The following is a 12,639-nucleotide window of genomic DNA, read 5'->3' as shown; positions in this document are numbered from 1 at the left end:
ACAGACTGGCTGGGGGACAGATGGACAGACTGGCTGGGGGACAGATGGACAGACTGGCTGGGGGACAGATGGACAGACTGGCTGGGGGACAGGTGGACAGACTGGCTGGGGGACAGGTGGACAGACTGGCTGGGGGACAGGTGGACAGACTGGCTGGGGGACAGGTGGACAGACTGGCTGGGGGACAGGTGGACAGACTGGCTGGGGGACAGGGATGTCCTGGTTACCTCTCTGGGGTCCCGCGTTAGCATCCTGGTTGTAGAGCACGCCGGGACGTAACAAAACTGACGTCCCATGCGTGCACCCGAAAAGAAGAGCAGAGGGGAGCATCGTGGGAAAACAAGGATGACGCACGCAGAGGCGGCCGAAAGCTCATTGGAGCTCGGCAAGCCAATAGAATAGGACGTTTTTTAAGAGGCGGGGATAGGGAAATAGGTTCGAGAGAAGGGGGCGTGTAATATTATAATTTAGGGAGGGGGCCGAGCGGAGGAGTCACAGGGGGGGGGCAGGAGATTACAGGAAGAGATGAGTGGGCATGCTGGGAGAGGTAGTTTTATCATGGCGGCCATAGAAGAAAACCAGGAAGTGCTGAAAACTTCGGGAGGGAACAAAAGAATAACCGCTGGGCCGATTTTCTTAAAAGTGGCAACATTGAAAAGGTATTTCAATTGGCTAAATTCTGGCATTTTGTGGAATGGGGCTTCAGACTACTCCTTTTAAGCAGAATTTTTTATCCACCTTGAATGTGAAGTGGGAACGTCTGGGGTCACCCTTTTCATCTATGATACCTAGCACGCCTCACAGTGGTGGTTTTTCCTCTGCTCACGTGAAGTATCAACCCGGGACTTTGGCATTTATTATTTATGGACTTTTGTGTCTCTTTATTTTACAATTTTTATTCAATAATTGTTTAGCGCTGCACTTTCTTTCATTTATTGTTTTGGAGTACGTATCTTTGCTCTGAGTGCTGGCAGTTTATTTACACTCCAGCGCATTGTTTTCCCTGTGTTCTTTCAGCTCCTCTGCATTGTTGGGTCTGCTGTCAATCATCTTCCTCTTGACAATTCCCCACAGATTATCTATGGGGTTTAGGTCAGGTGAGTTTGCTGGCCAATCAAGCAGAGTGATACCATGATCATTAAACCATGTATTGGTACTTTTGGCAGTGTCGACAGGTGCCAAGTCCTGCTGAAAAATGAAATCCGCATCTCTGGTCAGCAGAGGGAAGCATGACATGCTCTAGAATTTCCTGGTAGATGGCTGTGCTGATGTTGAATTTGATAAAAAACACTGGGGACCAACACCAGTAGATGACATGTCTCCCCAAATCATCATGGACTGTGGAAAATGTTGCGTTTTCATTTGGAAATCAAGGTCCCAGAATCTGCAGGAAGAGTGGCGAGGCACAGAATCCAAGTTGCATGAGGTCCAGTGTGAAGTTTCAACAGTCAGTTCTAATTTGGGGAGCCATGTCATCTGCTGGTGTTGGTCCACTGTGCTTTATCAAGTCCAAAGTCAGCGCAGCCCACTACCAGGAAAATCTAGAGCACTTCATGCTTCCCTCTGATGAACAGCTTTATTGAGATGCTTATTTTTTTTCCAGCAGGACTTGGCACCTGCCCACACTGCCAAAAGTACCAATATCTGGTTTAATGATCATGGTATCCCTCTGCTTAATTGGCCAGCAAACTCACCTGACCTAAACCCCGTAGAGCATCTGTGGGGTATTGACAAGAAGAAGATGAGACCCCAGACCCAACCATGCCGATGAGCTGAAAGCACCTATCAAAGCAACCTGGGCTTCCATAACACCTCAGCAGTGCCACAGGCTGATCGCCTCCATGCTACACCGCAATGATGCAGCAATTCCTGCAAAAGGAACCCCGACCCAAGTTTAGTGCATACTATACTGTACATGTATTTTCAGTAAACCATAATTTCTGTATAAATCTTTATTTTTTATTTTTTTTATTGATCATATGTAATATTCTAATTTTCTGAGATACTTTTTTTGGGGGTTTTCACTAGCTGTTATCTTTAATTATCAAAATTAAAAGAAAGAAATGCCTAAAATATATCGCTGTGTGCGTAACACATCTATATAAAATGCGTTTAACTTTTTGAATTGAATTATAGAAGTAAATTAAAGTGGCTGTAAACTCTCAAAAGTGAAGTGAATAGCCTCAGATGATGCACAGAGATTAAACCAATCTCCCTACGCAAGTTTTATTTGTATATCTGTCTTCAGCTTTGTACACTGTTTAGAAAATGAACATTGTGTTAGAATTTTTTCTTCCGGTTTCAGCACTGGGTTTGGAGTCTTGGCATACACTGTGAGATAGGTAAACACTACAGATTTATGTGCCCAGATCAACTTTCATGACTGGGGTTTACATCCACTTTAACTTTTTGATGATATTCTAATTTTGAGATTCACCTGTATACTATTTTTATAGTGAGATGGCCCTCATAAGGGTACACCGGCTTGTGTAGGTGACTTTAGCAGACCTTCATTCATGATTATGGTTCAGGTTCCAACATTTCCTGTCGATGTGCACTCCCCTAGATCAGTAGGTGTTTTTTGGACTATTGGCATCAAGCAACCATTTTCCTTATTCAGCGGGCTTCTGCTCACATCTTCTCAATTTCAGCCATAAGGGGCTTTAGATGAATCTGTGGGTTGCGTGCAGTCCCTAGTTCTGTCCTTATTTGGATCTGTTAGCATTTATTTGCTGTTTTGCCCACCCCTTAGTTGGACTGTATTTGGATGTCCTGAAGGCAAATTACTTTTTCTCTGTCGCTCATTGACAGGCGCAGACTTCTTGATTAATATCTGTAGGGATATACTGCCCCCTACAGGAGTAGGACACTAGGCAGGAAAAAAGTTCTGGCCACACCTTATGGGCAGTCCCAGGGGGTATATCCTCTCTCTCCCTGCTACAGGATGTCAGTTTTTTTCTGCCTAGTCAGGAGTAAGGACCTAAGTTCCTTGCTGGGATCTCTGGTCCTGGCAAGCTTTTTTTAGATCTTTTTTAGTTGGCTTTTTTTCACCAGTTTGTTCCTGTGAGATCTTCAAGCAATTATGCTGGATCTGGGCGAGGGGCTGGATGTTGAGATCCGGTGGTCACCCCAGCCGGCCTACGAGCGTGTACAGGCCCTAGCTCCGCGCTGGGTCGGCTGCGACATAGTCCCGCTGGACGGGGACTGGCCCCGCGAGTTAAACGTCTCGCCAGGTCGCCTACGACCAATGTGAGTCGCGGCGTCCGTGTTGGCCGACAGCCCCCCCACCTCGGTGGAGAGGGGTTCTGTCAGGAGTTGGCGCCCGCCTGTTCCGGTAAGGTGAGTAGAATGTTCCCCCTCTCCCCCTGACGGGTTTTGGGGTGGACGCGGGCCCCTCCCTGGGATGGTCGGATCCTCATGATCCCATGTTCCCCTCTGTCCTGTTATGCACCCCCCACCTATCTGCCCCCTCCTTCAATCTGGGTTACAGACCGCATATGGGGGCGGTGGGGTGCGCCGCCGGTGTTGCCCTAAACGATCGTGCGGGTGGTTACTATCTGTGCCTTCAGGTCCATCCACCGATCGATCCGTGGGTAGGCACGCGGGGGTCCCCTTTTTGGCACTGCGGACCGCACGGGGCCGCCATTTTGTTGTAGCATACATGTGCTCTGCATGGAGGTGGCCATCTTGGTACACCCAGCTCGTCCTGCTTGAGAGCTGAGCAGCTGTAGTAATCACCAAGGGTGTGGCCCATCCCTAGACCTGGGAAAATCACTCCACAAAAGATTTCCTGTCAGATAGACAGCGCTGAGAGCAGTCCTGGTTTGAACTCTGGTGCATCAAGTGGTGAGCCTTTTGGGGGTCTCTTCTCTCTCTGCGGGGGTCTCGAGCACGTGACCACTGGGGGCGCTTTAGCGCTGGGGGATTCTTTTAAAAAAAAAAAAATCCTCTGACAGTGAGGATGATCTTCCTGCCTCTGCCATAGCGCAGGACAAGGCACTGGTGGACGCACTGATTATGTCAGTCCGGGAGACCCTAAAACTGGAGGTTGCACCAGTGGAGGCAGTTCAGACGGAAGTTGCCTTTGGCACTCGCAAGCCCTCCAAGGTGGAAAAGGTGTTTCCCTTTCCCAAATGCTTTGATGATATTATTAAAGACGAGTGGGCTCATCCAAAACGACCCCCTGGGATGCCTAAACGGATTGCTAGGTGCTACCCGTTTGAAGAGTCCCTCCTTAAAAAATGGACGGTGCCACCTGTGGTGGATCCGCCGGTTTCCAGACTAAATAAAGCCACAGTTATCCCATTGGAGCATTCCCCGTCCTTTCGGGATCCAGTTGACCGTAGGGCGGAATCTGTGTCCCGTTCTATATTCTCCCTGGCAGGGTCGGCCCTAAGGCCAGTGTTTACCATTGCTCTGGTTTCACAGACATTGACGGAATGGGCCAGGCTTCCAAAAAAGCCTTGACTGATCTCCCTTTTCAGGGGGATCGCCTGTTTGGTGCTACCTTGGATGAGATTATTAAGGATCTCACTGGGGGCAAGGGCACGTTTCTACCACAGGCTAATAAAGGGAAGGAACCTCGTCGTAAACAGGGACCTTCCTTTACAGCTCACAAGAAGTTTTTTCGCTCCTCCGGGGCGGACGATAAGGCAAAGTCCTCCAAAGCCCCCCCGGGGGGTTTCAAGAGACCCTGGTCTGGTAAGCAAAAATCCGGTCCTTCCAGACCTGAGGAGAAGACCGCTTCAGCCTGAAGGTGCGCCCCCACCCAGATCAAGGGTGGGGGGGGTGTCTTCGTCGGTTCCTGGACCCGTGGCTCTACAGTATTCAAGACAAATGGGTTCACGAGGTCATACAGTCGGAACACAAGATCGAGTTGCGATCGTTTCTACCGGTGCGGTCCTTCCCTTCCAATATGCGACTGTCCCCGAATCACCTAATGGCTCTGTTGGGGGCAGTGCAGCACTGGATGTAAATAGCGCCCATAGAGGGTGCCTATCTTCACGTTCCCATTTACGCAGGACACCAGCGGTATCTGCGCTTTGCGGTGGGAGCGGACCATTATCAGTTTGTGGCGTTACCCTTTGGTCTCGCCTCTGCTTTCCGGGTCTTCACAAAAGTTTGGGCCCTAGTCCTGGCGTTGTTGCGGCAGCGGGGCATATCGGTCCTGGGCTACCTGGACGACCTCCTCTTCTGTGCCGAGTCTCCGCAGGCTCAGTGTCATACGCGGACTCTCCAAAAGGAGATTCTTCTCAAATGGAACTGAAATTCCGATTCCCTGGACAATCGGATCCGGCTGAGCGAGCGGACCAGGTAGTTTCTGGTTTGGGGGCCTCGGTCTCCGTTGCTCAGTCAGGGGAAGCCCTTTTTTCCGAAAGTATCCAGGTTATCGATAAATGTGTTGGAACTGAAAGCGATCAGGTTTTGCTTGGTTCACCGGACCGAGCATCTTCAGGGCTGTTCGGTTCGGATTCAGTCAGACAATGCCACGACCGTGGCCTATGTCAATCATCAAGGGGACACCAAGAGTGTTCTGGCGGCCGTGGAAGTGGCCGGCAGGTTTTGGGCGGAACAGTTTGTTCCGGCTCTTTCTGCAGTTTACGTTCTGGGTGTGGAAAATTGACAGGCGGACTTTCTCAGCCGTCAGACCCTGGATCAAGGGGAATGGCCTCTTCAGACAGAGGTGTTTCACCAGTTGTGCCTTCATTGGGGCACCCCGGACGTGGATCTGTTGGCATCTTGGCACAACAGAAAGGTGCAGAGGGTTGTAGCCCGCGCCCGCGATCCTCAGGCGGACGCCGCAGACGCACTGAATACTCTGTGGGGGCAGTACCAGCTGCTGTATGCCTTTCCTCCTCTCAAGTTGTCACCGAAACTTCTTCACAAGATAGAGGCGGAGGGAATTCCAGTCATCCTTGTGACTCCGGATTGGCCTCATCGGGCCTGATATGCCGTCATGGTCAGGCTGGTCGCAGATGCTCCTTGGCGACTTCCTCTCAGGGAGGATCTGCCGTTTCAGGGACCGATCTTCCATCCTGCTTTACGATCGCTGGCTTTGACGGCTTGGCTGTTGAGAGCCAGGTGCTGAAGGACGGGTTTGTCTGTTTCAGTTATTCCTACTCTGATTAAAGCAAGGAAAGCGACTTCCAGAAAGATCTATTATCGCACATGGAAGTCTTATATCGCGTGGTGTGAGTCCCTCTGGGTTCCTCCACGTTCTTACTCGTTGGCTCGGATATTGGCCTTCCAGCAAAGGGGGGTTGAGCTGAAGCTGGCCTTGAGCACTATCAACGGTCAGGTTTCAGCATTGGCGATCTTCTTCCAGAGGCCACTGGCTACTCATTCTTTGGTGCGGAATTTCATCCAGGGGGTGCCGGACCTGGCTCCTCCGGTGCGCACGTCCTTGCCGCCCTGGGATCTTAATTTGGTGTTGTCTGTTCTCCAGAAACCTCCCTTTGAAAATATTAGGGAGATTCCCTTGCTTACCTTATCCCAGAAGGTGGCTTTTTTGGTGGCTATCACTTCTGCACGCAGGGTGTCGGAACTGGCCGCATTGTCCTGTCGTTCCCCATATCTGGTGGTTCATAGGGATAAGGTGGTTCTTCGTCCGAATCCATCCTTCCTTCCTAAGGTGGTTTCAGAGTTTCATTTGAATGAAGATATTGTATTGCCTTCCCTGTGTCCTAAGCCCAGTCATCCTCGGGAGTTTGCGTTACTCCTTGGATGTGGTTTGGGCGATCAGGGTGTACTTGGCTACTACTGACTCTTTTCGTAAGGCTGATTCACTTTTTGTGATCACGGATGGCCCTAGAAAGGGGTTGCCTGTGTCTGCCGCGACTATTAAGGGTCGGGTTCCTCCGTTCCCTGTTAAGGCGCACTCTACTCGGGCTCTTAGTGCTTCCTGGGCCTTCCGCCATCAGGCGTCGGTGCTTCAGGTTTGCAAGGCGCCTACCTGGTCGTTGGTTCATACCTTTGCAAAATTTTATAAAGTTGATGTGCTGGCATCGGCGGATGCCTCTTTTGGCCGCAAGGTTCTGCAGGCCGCTGTTTGAGGGGACCGTTGGTCTACCTCGGGGGTTTTTTGTTTTTTTCAGTTGGGTCTCATCCTTTTGTTCGATGAGTCCGGTTGGGCCTTCTGGATTGGATTTTTATTTCTGTTATCCCACCCCTCATTTGTGGCACTGCTTTGGGACTTCCCTACTGATATTAATCAAGAAGTCTGCGTCTGTCAATGAGCGACAGAGAAAATTGGATTTTTGACTTACCGTAAAATCCTTTTCTCTTAAGCTCATTGACAGACTCAGGACCCGCCCCTCTATTTTTGAGTTGGTTTGGGTTGAATTCTCTGACACTGCTTTGTTACATAACTGACGTCCTGTAGCAGGGAGAGAGAGGATATACCCCCTGGGACTGCCCATAAGGTGTGGCCAGAACTTTTTTCCTGCCTAGTGTCCTACTCCTGTAGGGGGCAGTATATTCCTACTGATATTAATCAAGAAGTCTGCGTCTGAGCTTAAGAGAAAAGGATTTTACGGTAAGTCAAAAATCCAATTTTTGTCCCTCAATAGACGAAAAAAAAAATTAAATAGGATTTTTGAATAAATTATAAAATTACTGTTTTGGAGTCCATTGAGGGATACAGGTCTCACTCTTGCGATCATGCTCTAGGCACTGCACTCTACAACACTCTACTCTACGCATGCTGGTAGTGAGAGTCTGTACCAGTTGTTAAATCCTCCTGTAGTTGACAGTATAACATAGTGGTGGAACACTTAGGTGCCCCTCAATTGGGCACCGAAGTGCTCCACCTATTTTATCCATGTTTACTGATAAAATCTGCATTTCTCAATTCAAATTTTCAGATTTAAAAATCCTAAGGGAACTAAAGATTGAAGTCAGACTTTCAGAGACACTCAGTCCAGGCAGTCATGTGGAAAGAATCTGCCTTCGTTGATGACTTTTCCTTGCTGATCACCATAGTTCCTCTAAAAAAAAAAAAAAAAAAGTGTTGGTAGGTGTGTCTGTGCAAAGCCTAGCCAATTTAACCTAAAGCTGGCCCTACATGGTTGGAAATTTGTCCAGTTAAAAAGGTACCAGCTGAATTTGTGTAGGGACTATGGTTGTGCAGAAGTCAATCTACAGAATGATTTCTGAACAACCGCCCTGTCGGATTCTCCTGTTCGAAATCAGCATTGCAGGCTTTATGTTCAAACTGATGGTTGTATGAAGAAAACACTCTTCTAAGGTCTGCTTTATGCATTTCAATAGAAAAGACAAAACCATATTCTGATTACCAATTCTCTGTCCTGTGTCTGAGTATCTTGTGAGCATTATAAACAGTTCGTATTTCATATTAACATAATTAAGGCCTTTGGTCCCAGAGTAGTTATCTTAGATGTAACGGTGTAGCTTTCCTTCACTTCCTGGTGATGTATCCCACAAGTGTTGGATTATACAGGGCATAATTTCTGATAATGGCCAGATAAATATCTGTTCTTGTGTTTTCAACCATACTCTTATGTACTCTTATGAAGCGATTAAAGGGAGGTTCTGGTTGATAAAAGAAAAAAGTGTTCTATCAAAATCTTTGATAAAATGGGCCTACTGTGTAGTTAAAATTTAATATTTTACTTGGCAGATAATTTTTAGTTTTGAATGTGCTTTTTTTTTTTTTTTAAGTTGACCCTTCTTGAAGGCTGTATCACTGTGAATGGTTCGGTTGCTTACGTTGCTCAGCAAGCATGGATATTTAATGCAACTCTTAGGGACAACATCTTGTTTGGGAAAGAATATGAAGAAGAAAGGTATGTACAAATGTTTTTATTTTTGAAAAAATAATACTTTTGGTTTTAATCTTGATGAGTTCACGATAAACAAAATGTGCCTCACATCAAGCAATATTTTTTTCCTCTGATGGCCACTAAATTATAGTTAAAATCTGAGCTTCAAACTAGATGTTTTAATGGCTATTGATTGCTTTTACCAGGCTAAATTTGCCCTTGTAGAAGATTTTATTTACATAGAAACAGCAGCAGTAGCCTAGTCTATTTGTAAATGCTGCTAGAGGCATTTGCTAAGGCCGAGGGGGAAATATGTAGTAAAATTGTACTAGAAGATCTTCTAAACCGCCATCTTTGCTAAATATTGAATGATGATCTGTGCCCTGAATATCTGTTCATGTCTCCCATGTAAGAAGCCGCTAATCAGCTCTCCTATCCTCACACTCCGTCAGTGTGAGGCGAGGAGAGCCGATAACCGGCGTTTCCTTGTTTACGTGTGATCAGCTGTGATTTGACACAGCTGATCACATGGGTAAAGAGCCGCGTCACCGACTCTTTACCGAGATGGGGGTTGCGCCTTGTCTCAGGAACGAGAGAGCATCCCTCCCACCGTCATTTGTCTATACGGCAGGCCGGAGGTAGTTAAAGGAGAAGTACAGCACCAGATTGATGCTGCATCCACCTTGGTAATTATGATTAAATAAAAATGTATATACTTCTCTTTTAAACCCAGAGGAAAATTAACATTTTCAAGCGAGATGAGCATTGGTAGTCTACATATTTATTTTTTCAGTACAGGTCTTCTTTAACCCCTTAGCACCGTCAGAACGCAAATATGCGGCCTCGGCTTTAAGGGGGTTGTACTGGGGTGATGCCTGCAGCTAGAGGCATCACCCCAGTACCGTTGTTTAGAGCCCACGGTCGGTTTTCTTGCAGTGACAACTTATTTGGCTGAGCATCTGCTCAGACCCGAGCGACCAACCAGCAGTTCCGCCAGCTGCTCAAAGACCCAAATCCGGCTCTGATCAGGTCTCCAATGTAAAAACCCGGAAGCCATGTCATGACATCAGTTCAAGGTACTGGAGCCTTAAAGGCGCCAGATTTAAAAAAAATAATTAAAAAAAAACGGCTTTCAAAACAGCCAAACTTGCCTGCTTTTAAGTGCAGAGGAGGGATTTGGGGTCTTTATGACCCCAGATCTCTCCATAAAGAGCCCCTGTCCCTGCCTATTGTCACAAGGCATGTTCACATGCCTTGTGACAGCAATAAAAGTGATCAAAAATTTTTTTTTAAATGAATAGTGTAAAAATAAAAAAAATTAAACAAGAAAAAAGAAATGTAAAGCACCCCGTCCCTTCGTGCTCGCCTGCATATGAAAATGGTGTTCAAACCACACGTAAGGTATCACCGCGATCATTAAAGCGAGAGCAATAATTTTAGCACTAGAAGTCCCCTCTAAAAAGTTAACTGTTAACATTTTTGAAGCTTTGCCTAAGAGAATTTTTAAGTACCTAAGTTTGTATCCTTTCCACGAGTGTGCGCAGTTTTAAAGCATGATATGTTGGGTATCTATTTATCGGCGTAACATCATCTTTCACATTATCCAAAAAAATTGGGCTAACTTTACTGATTTATTTTTTTTAATTCCTAGAAGTGTATTTCTTCCCAAAAAATTGCATTTGAAAGACCGATGTGCAAATGCTGTGTCACATAAAATATTGCAACGGTCGCCATTTTATTCTCTAGGGCAGTGGTCCTCAACCCTGGCCTACAGGGCCCACTAACAGGCCAGATTTTAGGTATTACCTTGGGGAGATGCAGACTAGAGTACTGCAATCACTGAGCAGCAAATGATATCACCTGGGATGTATTTCAGTTATCTTGAAAATCTGGCCTGTTAGTGGGCCCTGTAGGCCAGGGTTGAGGACCACTGCTCTAGGGCATGGGTGTCCAACCTTTTGGCTTCTCTGGGCCACATTGAGTGTAGAGAAATTTTCTCGGGCCGCATATTAAATATATATATATATATATATATATATATATATATTATAGTTAAGGTATATAAGTAATAAAATGCTGACTGATTTAACACAACTAGAGGATGATCAAATGAAATGGAATCAGTATACAGAGGTTTACTTCTTCTGAGCGATAATAAACAAACACTCTAACCACCATGACACTTTAGTGATTTGACGTGGTCATGGCGGTAGGAGTTAGAAACACTGCACATGTTCCCCTCCCCCCTCTGAGGCAGCCTCTGCCTACTATTAGTTGGAAGCTGCTGTGGCCGTGCCCCCCCTTCCCTCCTCCCCAGCAAAAAAAAAATTGACAGGGGGCAGTGGGCCGCATTGCCTGAGGTTCCGGGCCGCAGGTTGGACATGCCTGCTATAGGGTCTCTGCTAAAAAAATAGATGTATAATGTTTGGGGGTTCGAGGTAATTTTCTAGCAAAAATACTGATTTTAACTTGTAGACAACAAGTGTCAGAAAAAGGCTTAGGCTCCAAGGGGTTAAATGATGTGTTCAGTATCTTCAGTGAAAGGGATATTTTTCTTTATACAGGGCAAATGCATACATATGTATGAGATGAGTTCACTGCATATCTTTTGGGTTTAATGTCTTAAGCTTTAACTGGAATTGTGAGAAGGCAGTAATTTGAGAGCAAGAACACGTACGACTGCTAGGTGGAACTCTGTTTTATTTCCTAGCTATGCCCTTGTTCTGCTTGCCTAGAAGAAATGGGCTGGAATAGAATTTTGTTTTCATCTATCAGCTGCATAAAATATATGTGTACATATTTCTAAAGTATATGAACACTACCCAGAGCTTTTTACATTCTGTGGTACATGGTTAGCACCTGTTTTTGTATTTTGGAGTTAATTTGTATATTTTGCTTTAGGTACAACACTGTGCTGAGTATTTGCTGTCTAAGACCAGATTTGGCTATACTGCCCAACAGTGACTTGACTGAGGTTTGTTTTAAAATAAATACATTTTAATGATTTTTGTAGTTGTATGAATTCCTGTGCATTTGAAGATAATGCTTTGAAAGTTTTCTCCCCTATGGTTGTAAGGTGCTGAAATTTTAGTTTCATTCCCATCAAGTATATGATCTACACAAGGAGAGTTTTACAAAACCTGGAGACTAAAATCTGGTGCAGCTCTGCATAGAAACCAATCCGCATCCAGGTTTTCTTATCAACACTTAATTAAACAAGCTGAAGTTAAAAGGTGATTGGCTACCATGTACAACTGCACCAGTTTCTGAGTGCTCCAGTTTTAGTAAATCTATCCCATAGTCTCTAAGGCTTCATGTACACGGGACATGTGAAAACCTCTCCTGAACGCCTGAACTTGACAGCTAGTAACTGACAGTTGAAAACGCCAGTTTTGCCTCGTTTACATGCTGCGTTTAGTAGCGTTTTTACATTGTAAAATGGTAAGAAATGTATCCCCACTGAGAACACCTATAAACGAAACGCTTATAAATGAAAGGTACCACATTTAGACACGTTTGCAGTGCACACTGTTACAAGCATTTGGCATTTCAAATGCCAATAAACTTATGTCTGAACGCTTTTTTTTTGTTTTCAAAAAGATGCTACTAAACTCAACTGCCTCTAAACGACTCGGTGTACATGGACAGATAACATAGTGGAGTTCAGCGGCTGCTGAAAAAAAAGCCCAACTGCTCCTAAACGTCCATGTATCAGCAGCAGTGTGTACATAAGGCCTAAGTCTTTAATACATCTCTTTGAGTTTTTTTGTGCACAAATGTGTATCTGGGAGACCCCACTTCTTAGTATGTACACAGATTTATTTTTATGCGTTTTTTTTTCCCTCCACATTTAACACAG

The 12,639-nt window shown here is 45.8% G+C and overlaps 1 protein-coding gene across 1 annotated transcript in view; it reads left to right on the top strand.

The window, feature by feature from the left end:
- Positions 1-12,639, top strand: part of ABCC5 (ATP binding cassette subfamily C member 5) — a 273,035-nt gene that overhangs the window by 120,975 nt on the left and 139,421 nt on the right. The window contains exons 13-14 of the mRNA XM_082249426.1: positions 8,680-8,804; positions 11,682-11,754. Coding sequence (XP_082105552.1) covers positions 8,680-8,804; positions 11,682-11,754 — 198 coding nt within the window. The remainder of the gene's footprint in view (positions 1-8,679; positions 8,805-11,681; positions 11,755-12,639) is intronic.

This window comes from Pelophylax lessonae, assembly GCF_965119305.1.
Source record: "Pelophylax lessonae genome assembly, chromosome: 3".
Classification (NCBI taxonomy): domain Eukaryota; kingdom Metazoa; phylum Chordata; class Amphibia; order Anura; family Ranidae; genus Pelophylax; species Pelophylax lessonae.
This window is presented reverse-complemented; position numbering and strand designations above follow the sequence as displayed.